We start from the raw sequence: 24367 nt of genomic DNA, 5'->3' as shown, positions 1-24367 counted from the left end.
TTTATTTAATAATATTCAGCTTTGTTTTAGGTCCAAAAATTATTGTTTAATTGTGCAAATCTCTTTTTCTCTCAAAATATAAATAATATAATATTATTTGATCTATGATTCAACAATAGGGTGAGTTTTATTTATTTTAACATTTAATATTATTTAATATAAATTTGTTACGCAATTTTTGAACGTTTCAATTTTTAATTTTATGCAAAAAATATTTTTTATGCTTATTTTCATGATTAATATGCACTTTTTCTAGAGTCTGATAATGTCAACAATAACAAAGAGAAACAATAATGAAACATATGACAATGACATATTCGTCTGTCATTGAACATCACAAGATGTTGGAGTAGCAGTTGGTGTAATAGTTCTGCGTGGTTTTTCTGACAAATATCGTGTTCATTCATATTATACAGAGCCAAAAGAATTGATTTGGTGGTGATATTAAGTGCTAAGCATAAATTTACGCAATTTTACTGAAAGATTCGTGAGGTAAGTGTGAAAGTTCGTACGTAACGCACGAAAATTTACTCGCGTCATTTTGTGGTTATGTTTTCGCGTTGAATACTACTTTCGATTTATTTCAGGATATTTTACATTTGAGACCTTGTGGATAGAATTCTTATTCAGTTATTTGAGCCAAACTGTTCGCTTATAGTTGTGTTTGCGTAAAATAAAAAGTTATAGGTCTAGTGAAAAAAATACAACCAATAAATTACAGTCACATATTATTTGACATTTCCCACTAACAACAAATATATGAAATTCTATTTGATTTACACTGTTTTGATAATGATACGTATTTATATTTTTCGTTTTATACGATAAAATATTATTTATCACATGTTTCTTATGTTTATGACAATATGAAGAAACGATTAAATTTTTATACACATAAGACTAGTTGAAAATAAACAAAAAGAATTTTTTCTCATATATAAAACTAAAAAACCCTGAAAACAGTTTTCTTCGTTTGCATATGGCTAGTAGAACTTTTCTCACTGTCTCTAGATTTCAGGCAAAGAAAATGGATTACTCAGCACAGTCAGAATTAGACTGTTGGGTAAATTAAATTGTCTTTGTGTTCTGGTGTCTCTTTTGTTCACACAGGAAATAACTGGTTGATTCCATTCAACTTCATACGAAAAGATGCAGAACAATATGCAGTTTTTCTGTAACAAAGGCCCTTCGATTTGTGCAAGCATTATTTGTGATATGTAAATAATATAATTTCTTTGTAAAAAAAGATCATTGTTTGAGAAACAGACTAATTGTAGGAAAAGTGTAACATTTAATTAACAACATGTGTGTGTGTGTGTGTGTATATATTAAAATTTTTGACATAAGCTCTACTTCTCTTGAGATCATCTATAATTTCACATATAAAAAAAGAAATTATATCTTCTAATTGCATTATAAAAAAATTACTTGTCTGTTTTTTTTTATATATATCACTCATTTATTAGATATGTTTGTCTTATTTTTCTTTTTTCTTTGTTTTTTTCTTTACATATAGGTGCAAGAGAAAGATGAAAATAAAGCGCAGCAAGTCTCTTTCTCCCGAGCCATCTAGCAGCAGGGAAACAAAACGTGTAAAACTTGAAGAATCTGCAGACTCAAATGGAGTAACATCATCAATAAACATTCTGAGCTTTTCGGATGATGTTTTACTTAACATAGTGAAATATTTACATCCGCAAGATCTCATGGCAATCAGTTTGTGAGTTGCTTCCCTTCTCTTGTGCATTATATTTATTTTTCGTGTTTCTTTATATATAATTAATTTTTGTCAATCATAGATGTTGCCAACGATTTGCACAACTAACGCAAGATAGAACTTTGTGGAGAAGAGTAGATTTTCGAGTCAAGCCCATACTTCTAGATGATTTAATTAAGTATATGAAGTTCTTGCAACCACTGACATTGAGCTTGGCAATTCGAGGCAATTTATCTTCTGGCACTTCTGCTCTTACACAAAATTTCTTTGATCATGTGAGAACACAGTGTAATCAACTCAAAGAATTGATTATCGAAGAATATTACATACATGGAGATAAGGTACATTTTATGACAAAAATATTTGTAATATTATATCATATATTTTTGAAATATGTTAACACTACTTTTAAACTGGCTCTTTTTCTCTCTCTTCATTATTTATTATAAAAGCATGCTACAAAATAATTTTGCATTTAATTAATAAATTTTTGCAGATTCAAATAACAGATTTTCCATGTACTATTGAAAAGCTCTCATTAAAGGGTTGCAAAATGGATTATTTACAGAGTAATAAGTCTTATTTTTTCAAAATGGACCTTCACATGCCTAATTTAACAGTAAGTTAATATTTTAGTAAATAAATATAAATCTTTAATAAGAAAAACAATAAGGTATACGATAAGATAGATCTATTATTTTATAATTTTTGTTTTGTTATAATTTTTCAACATTTATATGGTCTTATGTTAAACTGTGAACATACTATTTTCAGTGCTTGATTTTGACCAAATGTAATTGGTTTACACCACATTCCTTACTGGTTATTAGTAAAATACCAAAACTTAAGGAACTTAGGCTGAACTCATGTCATCGTCTGGGGGAATGTGTTGCGTATGCTAGTCTAGCAACTAGATTTGGATTTAAAACATTAGAGGTACATTTTTTCATTTATGCATCTGTAATACAGCTACTATTTTTACGTTTAATTTTTTCAAAAAAGCACTTTAAGGTGCCTTTTATGTTCTTAGATCTTAGATTTGCGGGATACTTCACTTGGAGATAGCGAAGTTGGTTGTTTTAGTAGTACTAAAACTTTAACGCATCTCTACCTGGAGTGTCCTACATTAGGACATGAAGATCGAGAGTCCGAGATTGTACAACAGCGACAGCAACGACAGCGGCAGCCTTTACCTATACCCATACCTATACCTATTTATGAAGACCATAATCTAGCACAGGTATTTGCAGAAGGCAAACTTATAAGTACTAATTACAAGCATCACTATCTTATTTTGAATTATATAACAATATGTGCAAACATTATAAAAGTAAATTATAAAACTAAATTATTCTAATTATTATTCTAATTTAGTTTTATATAGAGGATTTGGTCTCTTTCGAAGATTTTGGATTTCAACGATGTTTAATATCGGACAGAGCAATATGTGCACTGGGAAGTGACACTGGCGACAGAAAAGTGATAAATAGTTCCCCGCAAGGAATGGTAATATTACAAGAAGATAGACGAATATGCAATAATCCAAACCTTAAAACATTAGTTGTTAGGTGAGTTTCAATTAATTATAAAAAGAATATAAAAAAGCTTAAAAAATTCCAAAAAGAGGGAGAAAATGACATTTATATATAAACACTTTATTTTTTTTCAGAAATTATCCACGTGTAACAAATTCGAGTCTTGTTCACTTGGCATTGAACGCATCAAAACTGGAGTATTTGGACGTAACTGGTACTTCTGTTACAAGAGAAGGTGTTGAATCTTTCAAATCACAAAAAACTAATGTCAAAGTTGTCTCCTCGTTTGACACGAGACATAGTTAAGGTCATGTGAATTTGTGTTTAGTGAATTAAGAATTAGTGAATATTTATTATATATTTCGTGAGAGGAAAGTATTAATACTTTTATACTTAACTGAAGTTACTTGCATCTAGAAAATAGTTGGAACATCAGGTATCCTTTAACATCTTGAGATATGACAAGTATCCAAAAGTATTAATATTTTTAATAATATTAAAAATACATAAAAATAAAGCAGTAATATTAACACAAAAATAGATAATAATTGCAGAGCATTAAATCAACAAGACATTGAGGCTAAAATAAATTCTACACAGTAAAAAGTAAAACTTTTAAACGTTTACTGTGCAATTATCATCGTATTATATTTATTATTGCGCTAATATTACTTTATTTTTATTTATTTTTACTATTATTATTACTTTTAGTCTTTTTTTCTTGCTTTTTTTTACTATATTTACATTACTCATATCACATCATTCTGATCTGAATATAATTTTCCATTTTGTATCGCCAGAGCTTTGATTAACAGATAAATAATTGATTAAATACATGAATAATAATATGTTATCACGGAATACGATATCTATGACTTGATTTATGCACGATTAATAAGCATATATATAAAACAATATATGTAATATATCTATATTTAATGATACGAGTGTATATGCCTATGTACACATATATGTGGTATATTATATTACTTTTCCAGTTAAGTCTTCAAATTATTATTATACATACAAAATTGGATTGTGTGTTAAATATACTAGATTCTTGTGAATATATATAAAAACGGAAGAGTATACGCACACGCATATGAAATCAGCATTTAAAGGATTGATTTTAAACACGATAATAGTATATTAAGTCGATTTTTACATTTTGATATTATATTACCATTGTGCAATGTCATAAATTAAACTCCACTACAACTAACACTTTAATCCATATTTTTTACGAGTATAACTTTATTGCCGATATCCATAAAATATGAAATATTGTAGCCCTGTGTATGACTAAAAATAAGAACAAATGTATCAATTTATATTTCATCAAGTTACTGGCTTATATTTCTAATGGAGTTAATACAATGTCATATTTTATCTTACATTTTCGACTTTTAAAGCAGATTTTTTTTGACTATTTCATCAATAATAAACTATATCCTGTATATTTGGATACTTGGAATATATGTGTATTTATAAATCATAATATTGGTATATTAATATTATATAATATTATGTAATATTATATTATATATTAATATTCACATAAGTATCAAATGTCAGACAAAAATATGTTTAAAAAAAGATAATGCTTTCGTATGCGGTGTAATTATGATATAGACGAGAACATTGTGTTCAGAAATAAAATTTTTAAATGATGAAAAGTAAATCAATATGCTTTGTTGTTATACTATTTTGGTCATACGAAATATTTCATACTTAATGGACTTAATGATAGATAACCATTTTAACACGTGGTTTATCATTAATGATAAAGCCAAATTGTATTAACACATCTCTGTTATAATATACATGCTAATCTGCGTACTAAGATATACAGATATTTTGATAATGCCATTTATTAACTTTCTGTTACTGTACTTTAAGATTAACTCTAAAGCAATATTTAATCTGTAACGTTATATTTATTTACATACTAATTTTTCTATGTCACATACTTAAATAATTATGGCCTTATTCCATTAAAAACGAAATTACATTATGTATTCATGTCTAATAAAAATATTCTGTACAGAAAGTTGTTTCTTTTGGCTTGAATATATTACAGCTATTATCAAAAATAAAGAACAATTGAACTGGTCCACATGTCAACGGTTAGTTTTCTAGATGTTAAATATTACTGATTTATCTATCTCATAGTATTTCAATTGTAAGAATGTTCGCTATTAGAAATATTTACGTCGCGCAACAGCATATGCTTTGCACACGTACTGTAAGGATATGTACATAATATTTGTTACTTAAATTTATGACAATTTAATGAGATTTAAATCAATTTATTTTTAAGGGCCGAGGACTCTTACGCAAATGCATCGATCACAGATTTTATGACTGTTATAGTACACGCACAGAGAAATGCAAAAATTCTGGCCTGCTTGAAATACCTGAGGGCAAAATGGAATATTGTAGCATGAATAATGGCATGCGTTTAATTTCAGAATATAAAAAAGAATCATTTATTACCACTATTGGATGCTTTTTACCAGCTGGTGCAGTATTTGAAAAACCCGAGGAACGTGGCAGTGCATTATTTTTGGAGCATGTACTATTCCAAGTAAATCAAAATATAAAAAAAGTCTTATAACATATTTAGATAATTGATAATACAAATATCATATATTACTATATAAGCAGGAAGAAATATATATTGCACATACATAATTTACTGTTGGTTTTAAATTATATCAAAGTAGAAGCAGAGAAAATAATGAATCTAAACTAATAACTAATAATTATATGTTAACAGGCAACGACTCAAAAAAATCAGCAGCAGATTGAAACAGAATTACAGGAAATTGGTGGAACATTAACGGCTAAAGCAATGCGAGATATGTTTGTGTTTTACGGAACAGTACCTTCTTATAATGCTAGGAAACTCGCAGATATACTGCTTGACGTTGCTCTAAATGGTGTTACATGTATGTTATATTATTTTCTTAGTTGTCTTGTTTTTGTTTTACTATTAAATTTATTAAATTATAAGTGTATTTAGCATATTTATAAATTGCTGCAATTAGAATGCTAAGAGCAAATTGTCTTTTCAGGTTTTAATGATGTTGAATCGGCAAAATATAGGATTCTCCAAGAACTCTCTAAAGTTGAATCTAATACAGAACATGTCGTAATGGATTATTTTTCAAATATTGCATACCAGGATACGGTATTGTCTAAAAGCGTGTTTCCTGAGAGTTGCATAATCGAGTATTTATAAAATATCAATCATTATCACTAAACAATACTTACTGATAATATAATATTAGTAAAATAATCATTAATATATGTGTAGAAATTTTGAAAAGGAATGCTTAATCAGCTTTAGAAAGCGTGTGTTCAAACCACATTTCATGACTATGATTAGTTCTGGTGCAATTTCTTTAACAGAATTACAAACAGTTGTGGATGAATATATTACTGAAAGTTCACAAGAAACACAGTCCTCTACCGATGATTGTAAACTGAAATCATTCTCAGATTTAAAACAATTACGCTTTTCAGGTAAAAATGTAATGAATCATAAATACTACTGGTATTATATAGTATTATATGGTACATAGATTTCTATGCAGTTTAGAAAAGATAATATTGTACAAAAATAATCATTATACGTTAATAAATACAATTGTTAATAGTATAATTTATCAAACAGGTGCTGATTTACGATTAAGAGATGACAACAAAAAATTAGGATATGTAGCTATAGGCTTCGAAGGACCAACTTACTCCCAATGTACAGATCGATGTGCTTTTCAAGTAGCTAAAGAAATTATAGGCTCCTGGGATATGACGTATAGTAATTATGAGATGTAGCAATCCTTTAAAATTATATTAATGAATAGAACTGAAAATAATAACAATTAACAATTATTTTATCTGTATCTAGTATTATATACTCTATTTAGATCTTTTACATAGGTGGAGCAAATCATAATGCACCATATCTTGCACATAGTGCATTTAATACAGGCTTATGCCATTTATATAAATCATTTATTTTGGATTATGCGTGCAACAGTATATGGGGCTGTTACTTTGTCTGTGACAAGTTGGAACTTGACGTACATATATACTAATACATAATCTTTTTATAATTAGCTTAAGATAGTAAGAAATGATATAAAATATCCATACAGACCATGGTTTCCATGCTGCTAAGAGAATGGAGAAAATTATACACGACAGTCACTAATTTGGAAGTAGAGCGAGCTATAAATAAATGTAAGTTTCAAGAATTGAAAAAATTGAATGATCCAGTAGATCGTTTCTTTGACATAGTCAATTGCCTTCATTTACGTAAATGTTATATCCCCATGGAAGAGAGACTCGCGAAGTATGAAGTAAGTCAGTAGAATAGTAATGCCTTTGTAAAGAACATCAACAGAAATTCAGAAATCAAAATTCAATTCTTTCAATCTTCTCATTTATAGGCAATTACAACAAATATGATGCGAGATGCTGCCAGTAAATATATATGCAATCAATCTCCCGCAATCGTAGGACTTGGACGTATTGAAAATTTGACAGATTATTGCATTATACTTCGTGGTACATGGTCATTATATTATTAAAAAATTATCAAATTTTCTCGACATGAGAAAAATTGATTGTACTATTAATAATTAATTAATAATAATTTATAAAGAATTTTAATCGAATTTTTTGAGATTTTTCATAGTCAAACTTTACTCTCATGATTTTTAATATTTTATCAGTAATTGTATACATATGTGTGTGGACAACCAGATATGCTTAGCGACATACATACTTACAAATATTATATAATACATGTTCTCATAATTATTTATTCTTATGTTCTTACATGTTCTTTTAATTTATTAATGCATTTGTCGAAATTAAAAAAAAACTTGTATTTTTGATCTACATATCAAGGTTAGGTTAGGTTAGTGTTAAATTAGGTTAGGTTAGATTATAGCACAGATATGAACCAAATAGCATTTTACTAGCAGCTAAAAAATGAACATGGCTACGTAGTTTCAAATATGACTGTAAGTAGTGCTGCTTTCTTCTTGGCAGCCATGACAGTTTTTACTACGGTAACTTATAACACGAAGCGCGAAGGCTCTACAATTAATCGCGTATTTTATTCATTAAAAATTCATAACAAGTGCGAATTTTTGTCGGGAGTGGCGATTCAAGTTATGGGCGAAATGTATTTTTTATCGTGCACAATGGATTGAAACCGGTACAAATCCTAGAGAGACGCTATGGGCGCACGGTGTATCTTTCATTAGATGTACCATTTTGAAACATAGTTCGTCGAAATTAAATCGAGTTGTTATGACATATCCGTATTTATCGATATACCGCTAAGATAATTATTTATCTTGCTTGCCTTGGGTGCAGCTACAATTAAATACGTGTCACTACATGAAGAGCGCATCGTGTACCGCGGTGCGGCAAATTCGCGATATAAAAAGTGAAAGTGAAAAGTGATGTGCACAAGTTTGATAGTACGCAGAACTAACAATAAATGAGGATTTCCGATTCCTGGATTTTGCTAATACAGAGCAGCCTAAGGCAGAATTTGCTACGAATGAATAAATAATGGAGGAAATGTAGTACTCTAACTGGTGAGTACAATTATTTGGTTATTATTAAAATATGTGTATAATTTTGATAACCCACACGTACAATAGAATTTTACCTATGTATTTCATGTGAATCTAGAATTAAATCAATTCGAAATATTAAGAAACTAAAGCAATATTGGCTTAACTAAAAAATTCTTTATATTACGATAAGTAATTTTAAATATGCGACATATGTAGCATATTAAATCAATGCAAGCCAGAGAAAATTTCGAGTCACGAGTTTTATTATGTGAATTCATGTCATGAACACATACAACGAAAAAAGAAAACAAATGGAGAGTTGGAAATGATGTGCATACGTATAAGGTTCACTTGGGAACACTGATTATGCGCGTATACGTTCTTATGAATTATTCATGAAGAATGAGTGTAGCAAAATATGTTTGAGTTTCTGAAGTTAAATATATCTGAAGTTATATATATCCTATCTATTAAATAAATACTCCATTGAGTAATTCTTTTTGCGATCTGATATAAACTGGAATTCTTTTTATCCTCTTTTTTTTTTTTAAATGTAAAGTATACTCTTGATTTATTATTTATATATTTGACTCGCGTATGCAATTGCACTGAGCAAAGTGATGCACTCGATTGTGTAGGAAATACAATTACATTGTGAATAGGAGAAACAGTAGATATGTAACCGGATTTACAGTTCCTACAAGCATTATAAACATCTTTCGATTCAGACTTCTATAATCACTGGTTGCATAACGCGATTAGTAATAAATTATGTTGGATTGATGAGCATTTACTAACGATGAGAATTAAAAACAAGTTTTCCCAGTTAATCAAAACGGAATTAACTAACGGATACTTATTAAATAGCAAAATAACATCGTATGTAATAATCTATTTGTGCAAGTGTTACTTAATCAGTGCATGATAATTATTTACGTACTATGTGTTATTTATATTTATATTTTTATTAAGAAATCTATACAATTATTTAAAAAATCTATACGATCATTTAACATTTAATAAAAATGCATAGAATACATAGTTAACTTAGAAGGTCAGATTTAATCAATGGAACTTATCATTAAAAACCGCAGTTGTAAGCTTTTGAAATACACAATGAAATATTCAGTATGTTATTACGTAATATTCCGATAATATTTTTCATTTAAACAGAAAAAGATATTATAATTGAAGTGTAAAAAATATTATATATAATTACATTGATTTATTTTAAACGCTATTCTTGACGATTAGAAAATAAACAAAGCGTAGATTTTACGTTTATGTCAAAATACATTGGAATTATAGTTTCGTTCTTCGGTTTTTAAGAGTATCTTTAACAAAGTAACATCAAATTTTGAAAAATTAATGAAACAAAATGTAAATGCCTGATTTATGGGATTTTACCCGCTTTTACGGAATAAGTACCTTTACCAGAACTATCTATATTTGCCGCGCTACTGCTATAAACACCTTTAGCATTATCAACAGCACCACTCTGACTCGTACCTTCGTCTGTATCGCCAATACGGGAGAATAAACTGCAAACACAAAGAAAAGATTAAAATATCTGTAAGAAATATTATTAATGGTTAAAGTTATTTGTTCATTAAATTAGCATGTCTCGCTGATTTCCATAATCATCCATAATTATCATTGATTAATAAACGGTAGTTATGAAAACACTCGTTCTGAAACCGAGAAACTTGTTCACCTTGAAATCTGTTCCACTGTAGAAGGAACTTTTACATGAGTTAATTTGTCACGCGCTAAATTCTGATGTCATTATTGAATCATCATAATTATGCTTCTTGGATTATTCATTCGGGGTATTCAACAATTCGCGATATTAATCTTAATAATAATAGATATTTTCTTATATTTTTTTCCTCCCATTTTTCATCTTTTCTTTTGCAAAAGTATCGCGCTTAATAGTTTCTGAATTGAGATATTGAAGACAATTAAAATATTTCTTCATATGTATTTGATAATACATACTCTACTCCTGGTCCATGACCACCTCCCAGACCACCGTGGCCACCATATCCTCCACCTCCACCGCCAGCATTTGCATTCGCGCTAGCACTGGCTATGGCATTAGCACCTGCTGCTCCACCGCCACCACCACATCCTCCAGGACATCCGCCTAAAATATCGGAAACAATATGATAAAATGCACATCTCTGTCATTAACTTTGTACAAATCATTCTTCAATTTTTATTCAAACTACCTCCTAGACCTCCACTTCCGCCGTGTCCACCGCCCAAACCACCTCCTCCGTATCCACCGCTTAAACCACCTCCGCCGTGTCCACCGCCTAAACCACCTCCTAGGCCACCGCCGTGTCCACCTCCTAGGCCACCACCGTGTCCACCTCCTAGGCCACCGCCGTGTCCACCTCCTAGGCCACCGCCATGTCCACCGCCTAGACCACCTCCTAGGCCACCGCCATGTCCACCTCCTAAACCGCCTCCATGTCCACCACCTAAACCTCCATGTCCACCGCCAAATCCTCCACTGCCCGGGCCACTTCCGCCATATCCTCCACTCAATCCACCAGCTCCGGCTGAAGCACCAGCATTAGCATTCGCTGAACCTTTCGATACACCTCCTCCAAAACCACCGCCATCATCTACATTACAAAAATTTAAAACTAGTCTTTAATCAGAAAATAACAAAAATTTGGAAAAAATTATCAATTATTACAATTTTCCAAATTGTAATATTTGATAATTTAATGATTAAATCTCAGATTAACATTTTGTTATTATTTTAGTAAAGTTTACTTCTCAATTTAACTACAATATTCTATTATTTATTTGTATCTCTAAATTCATTTAAAAAATGGAAATTCAATAATGCCTTGATACTTTTTTTTAACAAAAATAGATACTTTAAATATCAAAAGAAATAACGCTATATATTTATCGAAATCTAAAATATCTTATAGATATTTAAACATAAAAGACGGTAGAAATGCAAAAGCTACGAAGCATACAAAAATATAGAAATTAAAAACTAGATTTCGTGCTTCAAACAAATAGATTTCAGTGATATAGAATGTTATATATTTTCTAATATTCACTTACGTCCACCTCCAAAACCGCCGCCCGGCGAACTGCCGCCTCCATACCCACCGGTGCCATGGCCACCGCCACCGTAACCTCCGGCACCACCGCTACTTCCGGTGTAGCTACCTGTGTTAGAGCCAGCTCCACCATAACCACCACCACCAGAACTACCACTACCATATCCTCCAAGTTCATGCCCTCCAGGGCTACTTCCGCCATAACCGCCGGCACCAGAGCTACCTCCACCGTAGCTTCCAGCCCCAGACCCACCGTAACCACCTGCACCAACGTTACCACCTCCAAGAGCCCCACTAAGTTTTCCGACTCCTCCACTACTACCTAAAAGCATATAGATTGTTAGTCGCGTTATTATATTTTACATTTCTGTAGCTAATCGGGATGTTATAAGTAATTGGGGTCTTATATATTAATTAAAATGCTCTTTTTAAACTGCTCATATTAAATTATAAGATATTATTATAGTGAAAGCTAAAATTAGAGGCACAATTCTACGAAGTAGAACTTTTTAAATTAGCGATTGCTTTAGCATATCTATAAAAAAGGTAGTAAATTTTTTATCGTAATATTTATTTTTCATTGCGTTATGCTGTTTAATTTTATTAAAATGCAAAGCAAGCTTGGCTTGAACGTAAGCTACTACTAAGCTTTTAAGTATTATTACATATATATGTCTATCTTTTATACGTAAAATTCTACACATGAAGTAAATACTTCATCTTTTTGGACTTACCACCACCGTATCCTCCACTGCCTCCGTGACCTACAAAAATATTATATTTACAATATTTTAAAATATAGATATTTCTTAATTAATCACAAAACTAATATCGTATAAAAATCATATTGAAATCGATATATAAATCGATAACGAGATAATCTGCACTGTGTTACAAGAATAAGTAATTAAAATAAAATATTAATTACCTAATTCACCACCACCTCCGTATCCACCGCTACTAGCACCGGCATTGGCGCCGCTGCTGGCACTTCCGCCTCCAAATCCACCGTGACCACCGCTGCCACCGAGTCCACCGCCACCGAGTCCACCGTGGCTACCGCCACCGAGTCCACCGCCACCGAGTCCACCGTGGCTACCGCCACCGTATCCACCGTGGCTACCGCCATCGAGTCCACCGTGGCTACCGCCACCGAGTCCACCGTGGCTACCGCCATCGAGTCCACCGTGGCTACCGCCACCGAGTCCACCGTGGCTACCGCCATCGAGTCCACCGTGGCTACCGCCACCGAGTCCACCGCCACCGAGTCCACCGTGGCTACCGCCACCGTATCCACCGCCACCTCCATATCCTCCGCTACCAGCACCGGCAAATCCACCGCTGCCTGCACTTCCGCTTCCGAATCCACCGTGGCCACCGCCGCCTCCAAGTCCACCGGAACTACCGCCACCTCCAAGTCCTCCGTGGCCACCGCCGCTTCCAAGTCCACCGTGGCCACCGCCACCACCACCTCCGAATCCACCGTGGTCACCGACACCGCCGCTTCCGAGTCCACCGTGGCCACCGGTACCGCTGCTTCCGAATCCACCCTGGCTACCGCCACCACTGCTTCCGAAACCGCCGTGACCACCACCTCCGTATCCACCAGCACCGGCATTCGCTATAGCCGAGGATTGTGCACCTGCTGAGGCACTGCCTATAGCTTGAGCATCAGATTTGGCAAAACTGCTACCACCACCGAACGAACTGGCGCTGGCCGAACTGCTAGCACTGCTGGAGGAGAATGATCCACCACGCTTGGAACGCAGTAATTCGGTTCCTGCAACAAATTGAAAGAATTATTACTGTTCTCAACGTTAGCTTAAAAGCAGAATCATTGGAAGGATAATTTCGAACTCGTTTATATCACATGAAATATTCATAGATTTTTGATAAAATATTATTTATTTCTCAAAATGTTTTTGAATGCGATAGTTAACATAAATTATTAAAAATGGCCAGTTTTCGAAAAAAATTGAAATTAAAACTACAATCATATAAAATCTTGTTTTCTCATATAATCAGTTTTATGTGTTCTCTTCTCTTTTATATTACAACAAAATACATAATTGCTTAATGCTTGCAAGAAATTCAAGTATACTTAAGCAAAATACTCGATTATCTTAGATCAGAGTTCAAGTACATGAACTATGTTTTTGTAATTGCAAAATAAATTTCTGTAATCATAATAAAGTTCGTTATTGATTTTTGAGCAAGAATAATTTTAAAATCTTAATTTTTTCATAATTTTATACTGTTGAAATAAATAATATTACATCTTTATTGAAAACAAGCAGCAACTTGATATTGTAAAACTGATGTTATAAAAAAAGAATGTATGCAATTTACACATATTTATAAGCGTTATATCATGATAAGATTATCGTCGTCTTACTAATAGTAAAATCTTAGAAATACGAACTTCTATTGCATGCATTATACTTCACGGATTAAAAATATTAATTTTAAATGAAAGTATCATAATAGAAACGAAAAGATTTATTCGTGAAGATTTGATGTTTTGAAATTAATAGTAGTTTTAGAGAGATTTTCTAAGCCACGCATAAAGAGATAAGGATACATAATATAATTGTAAGAGATAATTAAATCTGTAATTGCAGTAAGGTCATGATTTAACATTTTTTTACTGATAAATAAGAGAAAATAATTATTTTTTTCATCAAAGAATACTGTGATGATTTTGAAAACATAAACACATAGTTGAAAACACATAAACACAGTTGAAAACATTCCGACGGTATTTTATTTACGATAATTTTGAACTAATTAAGGATTGAGTACTAAAATCTGCTTTTCTTTGTTTCTGAGAAGTCTCTTTTATGATATGTGATCCTTTTTGAATATTAACAGAAAAGAAAATTAAAAAATAACAGAAGTGAAGCATATCTTAGCGTGAGACTTGAGATCACTAATGATAATAATACATGATGATGACACAAGACGAAAATAATTTACCTCGTGCATGGACACATGCTGTAGCAAGTAATAAGGCCAAAAGGCCGATCGCCCGATACTGCCGCATGATGATATTCACTTCTATCCTGATCGGCCGCGGTTACCGAGTCTTTATATCTTTCCTCCCACTGCGGCCGCTCGTTCCTTCCTAAAACATCGGCTTACTGAGCGCAGTTCAGATTGAGAAGCAACAAGAACAAAAAAACCCGTGGCCAAGGCTAAGGTAATCGCCGATGAGTGCGTATCATTCTGAGTAAAAATCTACACAGACTTGTCGTCGCGCAGCCTTTTACACTTTCGACGATTTTTTGATCAACTTCGATAAACGCCGTTCCTCTTACATTACACAGAATAAACAGGTTTTAAAGGAATATAGAATAACAAGCAAAATAATGAACATATTGATATTTTAAGAACCAATTGGCAAAACGAGTTAAAAGCCTTTAAAAAAAGTACACGTCAAGAATATTCAAATAAACATCTTCTAGAAGGATTTATGTTAAAATAATAATTTGTACCGTATCGATTATGCATCTTCAAAGAAATATGGAAAAGAGAGGAATTTTACGTATCGTCTATTTATAGTAAAATAGTATTTATTATACGATTCAAATGAACGAGAGAAGGCCAAGCAATCAGCAATTATCGCGAAATAAGTTGCAAGATTTAATCACGGTGTCGACAGACAATCGAGTCATGCAAACAAAAATACTTTCTCTAATGATCATCCTAGCTATTTTAAATCTTACCATTGTTATGAACAGATGATATATAATACATTAAATGTAGATTTATAATTACTCATATAACAATATAGGCTTTGTACGAATTTTGTACACTCAGTAATCGATGTTTAAATGCAAAGAATACCTGAAGAAAGCGTTCTCCTCAATACCAGTGATGCCGTTTGGGCATTGACATTGCTATCGTTTATTTATCACCGGTCACTGAAGATGAATAGTTAAATCGATAACATAAAGCGTTTTACGAAGGTCATTCGCAGCCTCCAGCGGGTATCTTCAGTGAAACTCAATGTCATTTTATACATTTATCACCTGTGTCATACTCCTGCTAATATTACATAATAGGAAATCCATCTCCCGAATGACAATCATGATGTTCGTATTTTCACAAAATTGTACGAGGAAATAGGCGGTATAACTGTGAAAAAAAAATTTTATATTAATTGGTAAATCATAGAACTTAATATTTCAGTATAGGTTTTGTTTTATTATATTTATCAAACGTATTTAAATCGATAAAATAATATAATAGACATCTAATAGATGTCTAATGAGCATCTATGTTAAGCAGATGTTAAAAACGAATAAATTCTCCATAAAACTTGTCTTTAAAGTGATCAGCTTTAAATTTTACAATTTTAAAATATGTAAAATAATGCACGTATATAAAATAATATTCGAAAAAATATATGTAAAATAATATTCGAAAAACGGATACGTCAAACTATGAACTGTCAATTACATTTTCCCGCTCTGAGACGGCGTTGCCGTTTTTCGAATATCTACAGTTATAATGCATGAATATTGAGAGGTGAAGCACGCATGGTGCTTCCTCCGGTATGCCTGACATGTCCGACGAGCACATGTAACTTCATATCAGAAGGCATTCCTGTCCCCGTGTGTACAAACGCGATAAAGATTGTGGTTTGTTTAGATATCGAATAATCACGCACTATGCGTACATATGTGGTTCTATGAAATGTACGAAGTGCGTGTTAATAATACGCAGTACGTAAATTAAAATATCGAAATAAAATAAGGCATACTCTGAGAGAGAGAGAGAGAGAGAGAGAGAGAGAGAGAGAGAGAGAGAGAGAGAGAGGGAGAGAGAGAGATTCCATGACAGATAAAATATTTTACTTGTTTATGTTGTAAAATTATGTCGCACTTAAGTACAATTGTATATTTCTTGAAACTTAGAATAGATTTGCAGGAGCTATTTAATTTGTATTATAAAACGCGCTATTTAAGAAACTGATATTGTCAGATTATTATTCTATAGTAAGCAACTACATTTTTAGATTATTTTTTATGAATTTCTTAGAATTCTCGATGCACATATTTTTATAATTTGATATATTAGTAAGTAATTAAGTCTAGCGGGGAAATACAACAAATCTTCTAATTGATTTAAAAGATTAATGTGACGCGTATAACGAAAATAAAAACTCAAGCGATAGTTCGTGCTTTCCGTCATCGATAAATTCTCTATTTTCTTACAGTAGTTTATCAATTGCCTACTTAGCACAGAATGTATAACACGCGAAAAGAAATATTTACTTAATGAACTAATCTCATTAGTGCGCTTCTGACTCTCAAAGTCGTCATTCGCTTATATTACAAAAATCCGATCAAAAGAATACGATAACTTTCACTATTAAACATCTAGACATTGACCTGATTACTATGTTTTATTGGACGCGATTTAGATTTCCATGGAAACGATGAAGAAACCGTGATAACTAAAGAATGATAAATCATCAAGTCATCCTGCGGAAGACGATCCTTAAAGTCCGTAATCATAAATCCTGAGTCTCTTTATCTAAATGGAAAACAATACCTTTGATATAATCGTTTCCCTTGCGAGAACTTCAAAATTCAGACTATAGAGATTATGAGTTTACAAATTTAGAAACTGTTACAATCATTTCTTCCAGATCAAGATAAATACCGAGAAATCAAAATAAATACGGATAAATTACTTCGAAATAATAATCTGGATGCCGTTTTTAGCGATTAATGGGCAATCGGTGAATATAAATTTATATTATTACTTCATACCATGCATCGACAGTTAAGTGTCGATTCCTTATGTTGATCGTAAGCGATTGCCTTCACTGATATCGAAGAAGCAATTATTGTATATCGTTCACAATCTTTGACGTCTTAGAATATATAATTGCGGGAATTCCACACATTTTTTTTCCCTGAAAATGTGCAATAGAAACCAATACCTAGTTGTTTTTTGACTTCAGACGAGAAAATTAATTATAATATATGCTAGGAGGATGCATAAAAATTAATAAATCGGTTTTTACAGAAATGATTATAATAAATTATAAAAACATAGCTTGTTGTCCGCGGAATATTTTTTGTGTTATTAAATAATTACGAACAATCTCTATCTAGCGGTGTTTCAGAACGTTAAAAATAACTATGTGATATATATAGCGTTTTTTTAATAATTTCAATAGAAACTATTATATATAAGCTACACTGTACACGAGTTACAAATTAAATTGTTAATTATCTATATCATCATGTTCCATAATATTTATGTACAGTCGTTTTCTTTAATGAGAGAACAGCTCCATAAATTTTTTATAAAAGGTGAGAAGCCTTTTGTTAATTAGAACCAGTTGTAAATGTTAACGTTTGGTTAATCACGAAAGACTTCTATAGGAAATCGAATTTTTCTAAATCCATTATGATCCTGAAAAATGATAAGGAGAATTAGTAGAAATAGAATTTTTATTTAGAAGAAATTATTAAAGAAGCTTGAGAGACAAAGAGAGAAAAGATGATTAATTATTAAGATTGATTTTTTCAATAATAAGTACAAAAAACCAATTTAATAAATCGCTTTCTTTCTGATTGTTCTTTATATTTGAACGTGGTATTTACTATCCCGTATGTCATGATTATTCATGAGATTGGTTTCTTAAGCCGCCAAACGATCTTCTACATTCACATAGAGGTAATAGTCGTAAAAAATACATGATACCGAAACTCATTAAATTCATTACTAGCTCATTAAGCGAAATAGAAACATTTTAGCGTATCTTACGGGCAGTTATTTTCCCACGCTTGACACATGTGCGATTTATGAGCGACACGATGCCGCATCTTAATCGTGCGGCTACCGCAAAGATAAACACGGTTACAATAGTAAGTTCTTGTAATTTTTTTTTACCTCGAAGTATCATCCGCTGCTTCTTCCACGTCACGTTGGTAAAAACATAATGGTATTTCCCAGGAATCTTAATTCCATTTCTAATTCTCTATTTTAATACACAGAGCGTACCGGAACCATCAAATGTTCTCTTACAATCACAGTTTTATTAGCTACTTTCCTTAGCAAAAATTTGGGCATGATTAGCATCTCTGTGAGAACCATCACGTTTATTACACTTTTCTAATTTTTTAAAAACATTTATCTGTATATCTTTAGATTATAAAATTCACTTTTTTAAAACAGTTCCAAAGTTTACGATTTTGTATGGCGAGTCTCATATCTGTAAATTCAGATGGTTATGTAATATAAACCCAACTTTTTTTTATCATAAATCAGTTTTTTTATCGCGTCCCATTTTAGAAAAAACATCATAAACAAAATTCTGTTGTGGTAAAAACTAAAAATAGTTACTGAGTTACATTTCATTTTGATAATTTATCCACATAACATAGCATCAAGAATCACAGAGTACAACGTAACTCAAATATTTGGAAAATCCAGCTAAATAAAAAACATCGATAAATCGGTTTAATAAAAAAATTCCAGTGTTGCAATATAACTCGTGTAGCTGAGTAAATGCAAAATAAATAATTTATATTGATAGTATTAATTTTTAGAATTTGTATATCGAAAATATTCGATTATTATTTAAAAAAACCATGTTGGTTATCATAACATATGTTTATTGCAGCAAAAGTGATGACGATGTTAATACATAATGATATTACACTAATTTCTTTTAATTGCAGGAAATAATTTAAATATGTTTTACTGAAATATATATTTCGTTTATCGGAAAAAGGTATACATTTCAAATAGATTGGCTATTTCGTCACTAGAATTGATAGACTGAATCGAGAAGTGATTCATCAAAAAATCGCTAAGTTCTTATCTATGAGAAAATCAATGTTACATGTTATATAATATTAATCTGTAATAGCAATCGCTACATATAACTTCTTTTCATGCAATATATTTAACTAACTTCGATTCTATGCAGAACAATATATTCTCGTCTTTCTTATATTTGCTGTTTCTAGATGCTATCGCAAGTTCTATTATTAGAGATACACGTTATAAGTCTGCTCTTTTTAGCTGCAGTTTTTTTGCACTTAAGTATACGCTTTAGTATACTATTCTTATGCTAATAAAATTTGAATTTACTTTTATCCAATTGCCAGTAATTTGATTTAAATTTATAAATACTATAAGATGACTGTGTATTTTCTTCATGATGTCACCGATTATATCATTTCGCAATTTGATTTGACTAGGCACATTGAAAAACAGCAAAGAGAATCGTGTTTATATTAGCTTACCGGGATTCTCATATAGTATTATAACAATCTTATTATTTGTTAGGCCTTTGAACGCTCAGAAAGCATTGTACATACAGGCTAACAAATATTTTATGAGGCAAAAAATTGGGGTTTTGGAAATTCTAGTCTACGAACTGCCTTAAACAAACTTTTAAACATATACGTCTTCGTCTACCATAAACCATCTGTGCAAACTGTCTGCTTCTACGAGTCATGGATTCTCAATCGGGCAATATATACAACTAGTTCTCTTTTTTTAAAGTTTATGTTATATATTAATTGTAATCTAAATCATAACAAACAATCTCTCCCAAAAACAACATAGAAATCCAAAAGACGTCTTTTTAAATATTTCATGACAATAAATAATAGACGTTTGAATAGATTAGTACATTTTCGCAACATTTTTGGGGATGTTAATATGATCTAAGTTGACAATTAAATATGAATAATGGTTACCTTAATGATAATTCGTCTCTTTGATTCATTGTTTAAGTTGGAGTACAGAAGGAATTACAAATCCCCTTACTTAACCGAGTGATAGAGATAATAAAAATATATTATATAACGTGTGTATTGTGCCATCTCCTTACAGGGATTCTTTGCAGTCTGTTTGCAAATACTACATCAGTCTACTGATACTAAAAAGCACGATGGCACCATTTTGTTAAAAGTAACATCATAAGCATCATCTTATAACTACGATTTACGTTATAACCGTTCTCCCATGTTATCCATTCTGTTAATACGAATTAGATCGTATAAAATAGAAATGCGATAATAAAATTACTGTTCTATTGAAGACGATAATCATGAACAAAGTTTGATTATAAAATTGGTCCGATATTAATACTAATATGTAAAATTTCATGTGACTGTCGTCTTACTTACATTATAACAAGATGTCTAAAAAATGTATTACTAATGAAGATATAACTAGAATGCAATTTTAATATTATATCTGTTTTATAATCTGAATAATAATTGCGCAATAGCAATCAATTATTATTATTTTCCAAAGTCTTTATCGTTATAAACAGATATCAAAAAGTTGCTTAAAAAGTTTCTGAACAAATGCAATTGCTATATGTGTAAGTATATTTACATATATATATATTTTTTTATATATATCTACTTCTTACGAATAATTATAATTAATTAAAATTCTCCATAAATTTGTGACATTATATTGAGATTCTCGTCACTCATTTGAATACATTTTAACATCATTTATTAAATTAATATTAAAAGCATAAATCACATATCAAAATGTTCTGCAATTTGTACATAAAATCTCTTTATATTGTTATCTTTAAATAATTCTCTATACTATCTTCTGTACTTTCTCTCATTACATTTTTTATTTATAATTTTTAACTGTTCTCAAAATTGTGTTTTCTGGAAGAATAATCGAAAGTCCGAAAATATAGTATCGTGAAATTTATAATTAAAATATTATTTTTCAATAAATGTTTATGATGTGTAAGAAGATATTATCAGTAAATATTGTTAAATCTCCATATTTTTGCTGTATCTCACGATCTATTTAAATTGGAAAAACGAATAAATATGAAATATACTATGCATGTCCATAATATCATGTATCAATGTTAGAAAAAAGTGTGAAATTATTACAGAACCACAGAAGTATTTATTGTTGCAGTAATAAATAAAAAAAATTATAAATATATTTTTTAACATTTTCATAAAGGTTAATGTGAGTATTGATTATAAGTTTAATATCAAGATATGAATATTTTGATGAGTATTAAAATTTGGCAGTAAGATCACTCACAGAGTGCAAAGAAAAATAGAAACTGCAAAAATATGAAGATTTAATTATAATATCTTTCGTCATAGTATAAAAATGTAATTAGAGAGATAAGTTTTTCTTCCAGAAAACTAATAAAACTTTATTACATATAATATTTAAAATGTCAATTTCACAACTTTTGATTTCATATATAAGGCCAAAGATTTAGACTTTCTCGTTACATACCATCTCAAAATTATACCCTGCGGCATGATTCCTTAATGAGTGGTTCTTGATAATTATTTCATTAATCGTGCATGAAGATTTAGTTCTAATATTCTTCTTTACCGTTCACGCTAACAGGCATATGATTCTGCTGAGTTGCGCTTCGAATGACTTCGATCCATCTGAAAAGATTATATTTTTCTTAAAATATGATATGGACAAAATTTATATATAATTATTAATAATATATTAATAATATGAATATAATAATTATTAATAATATAAAAGTAATATTTTTTTTTTTACATATTTACCTTCCAAAAGTATAATCGCTTTCTGCTCGGAAGAAATACACATGATTTTTGAATTGCAGCTTGAATACAAAGTCCTTATTGATCCCATCTTTCTCCGACGGGGTGGAAACAGTATATCCTAATAATGGTAAACTAGCCAATGGGAAGTCATCTTGGTGAGACTTGTAGAAGAATAAGCAGAAGTTGGTGAATACGACCCAGAGCTTTTGCCAACCGTTGCTGTTCTTGAATTTCCGTAAAAGAAATCCACTAAGCTGGTTCTGAAACACATGGTGAGTAATTAATTTTCATATAAAAATCTACTGAATTAGTACTAAAAACATCATGAAATCACAAGTGTTATTTTAACATACTTGGAACGCTCGTAGCTGATCACTGTAACTAATACTCGTATTGCGATGCCAACAAACATGAACTGTAGTATTACTACGTTGCGACGCCTTTGCACCCCCGCAACTATTTCGATCTACTTCTAATCCTAAACCATCTCCCACTTCATCGGCTGATCCTAGAACTTTTGTATAAAAAGAAAATTTTGATGAAATTTTCACTCGACGAGATTCTTTTTATCGTTTAATAATCACTTACAGCAAGACTTTAAACTTAAATACGGCATTTTTGCGTCCGACGCATCAGCTTGAGCTATAGCCATATTCAAATCTTCTATCCACCTTTCTTTTTCTTCTTCGTTACTTGCTGCTACTGTTAATGATGATCTGCAAAAATTAATTTGATTAACGCAATTCCAATTTTTTTGCGCTCGTTAAAGTGGTGCTATGAGGCCTTTCGAGCGCAAAGGATTAATAATATATTAAAAATAGTCATTCTATTTTAACGTACTTCTTTTCTTTTTACTATTTTTACTTTAACATATTTAAAGCATAAAAATTGTTGAAAACTATTGTCAAAATTACTTTGTTTTAACATTTTGAAATAGAAGTTTTAAATCATAATGCTCTTAATGTTCAAGTGTAACAAGATAAAAATATTCAGCTAACTAGGTAATATTTTACCGAGTTAAAGTTACAGCTGGACTGAGCAGATACTGAGCAGAAGTCTTATATCAATAGCATGTATGCTTCAATGAAATCAGTTTAGCGAATTGACTTCTCAACAATGCTATGACCTTTTAACGACCATTTAGTATCTCTTCTAGTCTCTTTACACTTTATTATTCTCTCCTTAACAGTGCGCACAGTGCAATTCGCGGAATTTGATACTCACTGATTTCCATCGATAATAAATGCAAAATCCGTCCCAGTCTTATTATCCGCATCTTGAATTTTCATTCCTTTTAATGGAAGCTGGCCGTGTACACGGAAACATTGCGTTGGTTGTTGCGTACGGAATGTATACAGTAACACGTCTGAGAACTGTGAAAGCAAACGCAGTATTGATTTCAAGTTGCCGTTTACTCGCTACGCTAACTAATGAGATATGTGCGGTAGACTTACCAAGAAAAACATGCGTTGTTGAAAGCCTTTGCGGCTATACTTCTGCAGGCAACCTTGTCTAATAAATCTTCGACCTTCTTGCACCAGATTATCAAATCCAGTTATGTCCCTTTGCATTTCGCACAGTTGCACCAGATTTTCCTACAATAACAAATTTTAAAAAATTAGAATCAATTTACACAACGGATTCTTTTCGTTTATATTAAACATTTGAGCAATCTCACCGCTTGATTTATAATCGTGAGTCCCTCTAGTAATGTCTCGCCGAGTCTATCTCTCGCTGCCAAACAGTCCTCGAAGTCGGTATGATCCTTCGGATAGTGATCTAATAATCCTAAAGAAAAAAAAACGCTTGGAAATATTGAAAGAGAGAGAGAGAGAGAAAGAGAGATAATTATCGGGTA

The 24367-nt window shown here is 31.3% G+C and overlaps 4 protein-coding genes and 1 long non-coding RNA gene across 14 annotated transcripts in view; 2 read left to right on the top strand and 3 right to left on the bottom strand.

Annotated features, from left to right (window-relative positions):
- Positions 1 to 302: 302 nt before the first annotated feature.
- On the top strand, positions 303 to 5302 carry LOC105670302 (uncharacterized). 3 transcript variants are annotated; one of them, XM_012363750.2, is made up of 9 exons: positions 303 to 492; positions 1111 to 1217; positions 1517 to 1720; positions 1800 to 2058; positions 2214 to 2336; positions 2492 to 2653; positions 2748 to 2957; positions 3092 to 3285; positions 3387 to 5302. In XM_012363750.2, the coding sequence occupies exons 2-9, from the start codon at positions 1150 to 1152 to the stop codon at positions 3556 to 3558; spliced, it is 1392 nt and encodes a 463-aa protein (XP_012219173.1). In that variant the 5' UTR covers positions 303 to 492; positions 1111 to 1149; the 3' UTR covers positions 3559 to 5302. The 3 variants fall into 3 exon arrangements, with proteins under 3 accessions (XP_012219173.1, XP_067211018.1, XP_012219174.1); XM_067354917.1 differs by lacking the exon at positions 1111 to 1217 and having other exon boundaries at positions 304 to 1063; XM_012363751.2 differs by lacking the exon at positions 1111 to 1217 and having other exon boundaries at positions 305 to 492.
- Positions 5170 to 7230, bottom strand: LOC136999906 (uncharacterized). The gene is made up of 3 exons (XR_010890185.1): positions 7219 to 7230; positions 7006 to 7123; positions 5170 to 6740 (listed from the first exon to the last, which is right to left on the bottom strand). It is a non-coding gene; the product is annotated as an uncharacterized lncRNA (long non-coding RNA).
- Positions 5248 to 8127, top strand: LOC105670303 (mitochondrial-processing peptidase subunit beta-like). Of its 2 annotated transcripts, none has more exons than XM_067354914.1 (9): positions 5248 to 5378; positions 5573 to 5839; positions 6032 to 6203; positions 6330 to 6486; positions 6572 to 6780; positions 6932 to 7075; positions 7198 to 7340; positions 7416 to 7619; positions 7710 to 8127. In XM_067354914.1, the coding sequence occupies exons 1-9, from the start codon at positions 5370 to 5372 to the stop codon at positions 7848 to 7850; spliced, it is 1446 nt and encodes a 481-aa protein (XP_067211015.1). In that variant the 5' UTR covers positions 5248 to 5369; the 3' UTR covers positions 7851 to 8127. The 2 variants fall into 2 exon arrangements, with proteins under 2 accessions (XP_067211015.1, XP_067211014.1); XM_067354913.1 differs by having other exon boundaries at positions 5364 to 5497.
- A 1672-nt stretch (positions 8128 to 9799) lies between these two features.
- On the bottom strand, positions 9800 to 15068 carry LOC105670254 (uncharacterized). Of its 2 annotated transcripts, XM_067354905.1 has the most exons (7): positions 14921 to 15068; positions 12873 to 13724; positions 12679 to 12708; positions 11946 to 12266; positions 11087 to 11488; positions 10854 to 11001; positions 9800 to 10396 (listed from the first exon to the last, which is right to left on the bottom strand). In XM_067354905.1, exons 1-7 carry the CDS (start codon positions 14985 to 14987, stop codon positions 10249 to 10251), a joined length of 1968 nt encoding a protein of 655 aa, XP_067211006.1. In that variant the 5' UTR covers positions 14988 to 15068; the 3' UTR covers positions 9800 to 10248. The 2 variants fall into 2 exon arrangements, with proteins under 2 accessions (XP_067211006.1, XP_067211007.1); XM_067354906.1 differs by lacking the exon at positions 11946 to 12266.
- Positions 15069 to 19560: 4492 nt separating this feature from the next.
- Cdep (Chondrocyte-derived ezrin-like domain containing protein) overlaps positions 19561 to 24367 on the bottom strand; it is a 35833-nt gene continuing 31026 nt past the window's right edge. For all 6 annotated transcript variants that reach the window (XM_067354869.1, XM_012363728.2, XM_067354870.1 and 3 more), the window contains exons 15-21: positions 24188 to 24297; positions 23964 to 24104; positions 23734 to 23882; positions 23098 to 23225; positions 22863 to 23023; positions 22510 to 22769; positions 19561 to 22377 (exon numbers count right to left, since the gene is read on the bottom strand). In XM_067354869.1, the coding sequence (XP_067210970.1) occupies positions 22302 to 22377; positions 22510 to 22769; positions 22863 to 23023; positions 23098 to 23225; positions 23734 to 23882; positions 23964 to 24104; positions 24188 to 24297 (1025 nt within the window). In that variant the 3' untranslated portion in view covers positions 19561 to 22301. The remainder of the gene's footprint in view (positions 22378 to 22509; positions 22770 to 22862; positions 23024 to 23097; positions 23226 to 23733; positions 23883 to 23963; positions 24105 to 24187; positions 24298 to 24367) is intronic.

Source organism: Linepithema humile, chromosome 5 (genome assembly GCF_040581485.1).
Source record: "Linepithema humile isolate Giens D197 chromosome 5, Lhum_UNIL_v1.0, whole genome shotgun sequence".
Classification (NCBI taxonomy): domain Eukaryota; kingdom Metazoa; phylum Arthropoda; class Insecta; order Hymenoptera; family Formicidae; genus Linepithema; species Linepithema humile.
This window is presented reverse-complemented; position numbering and strand designations above follow the sequence as displayed.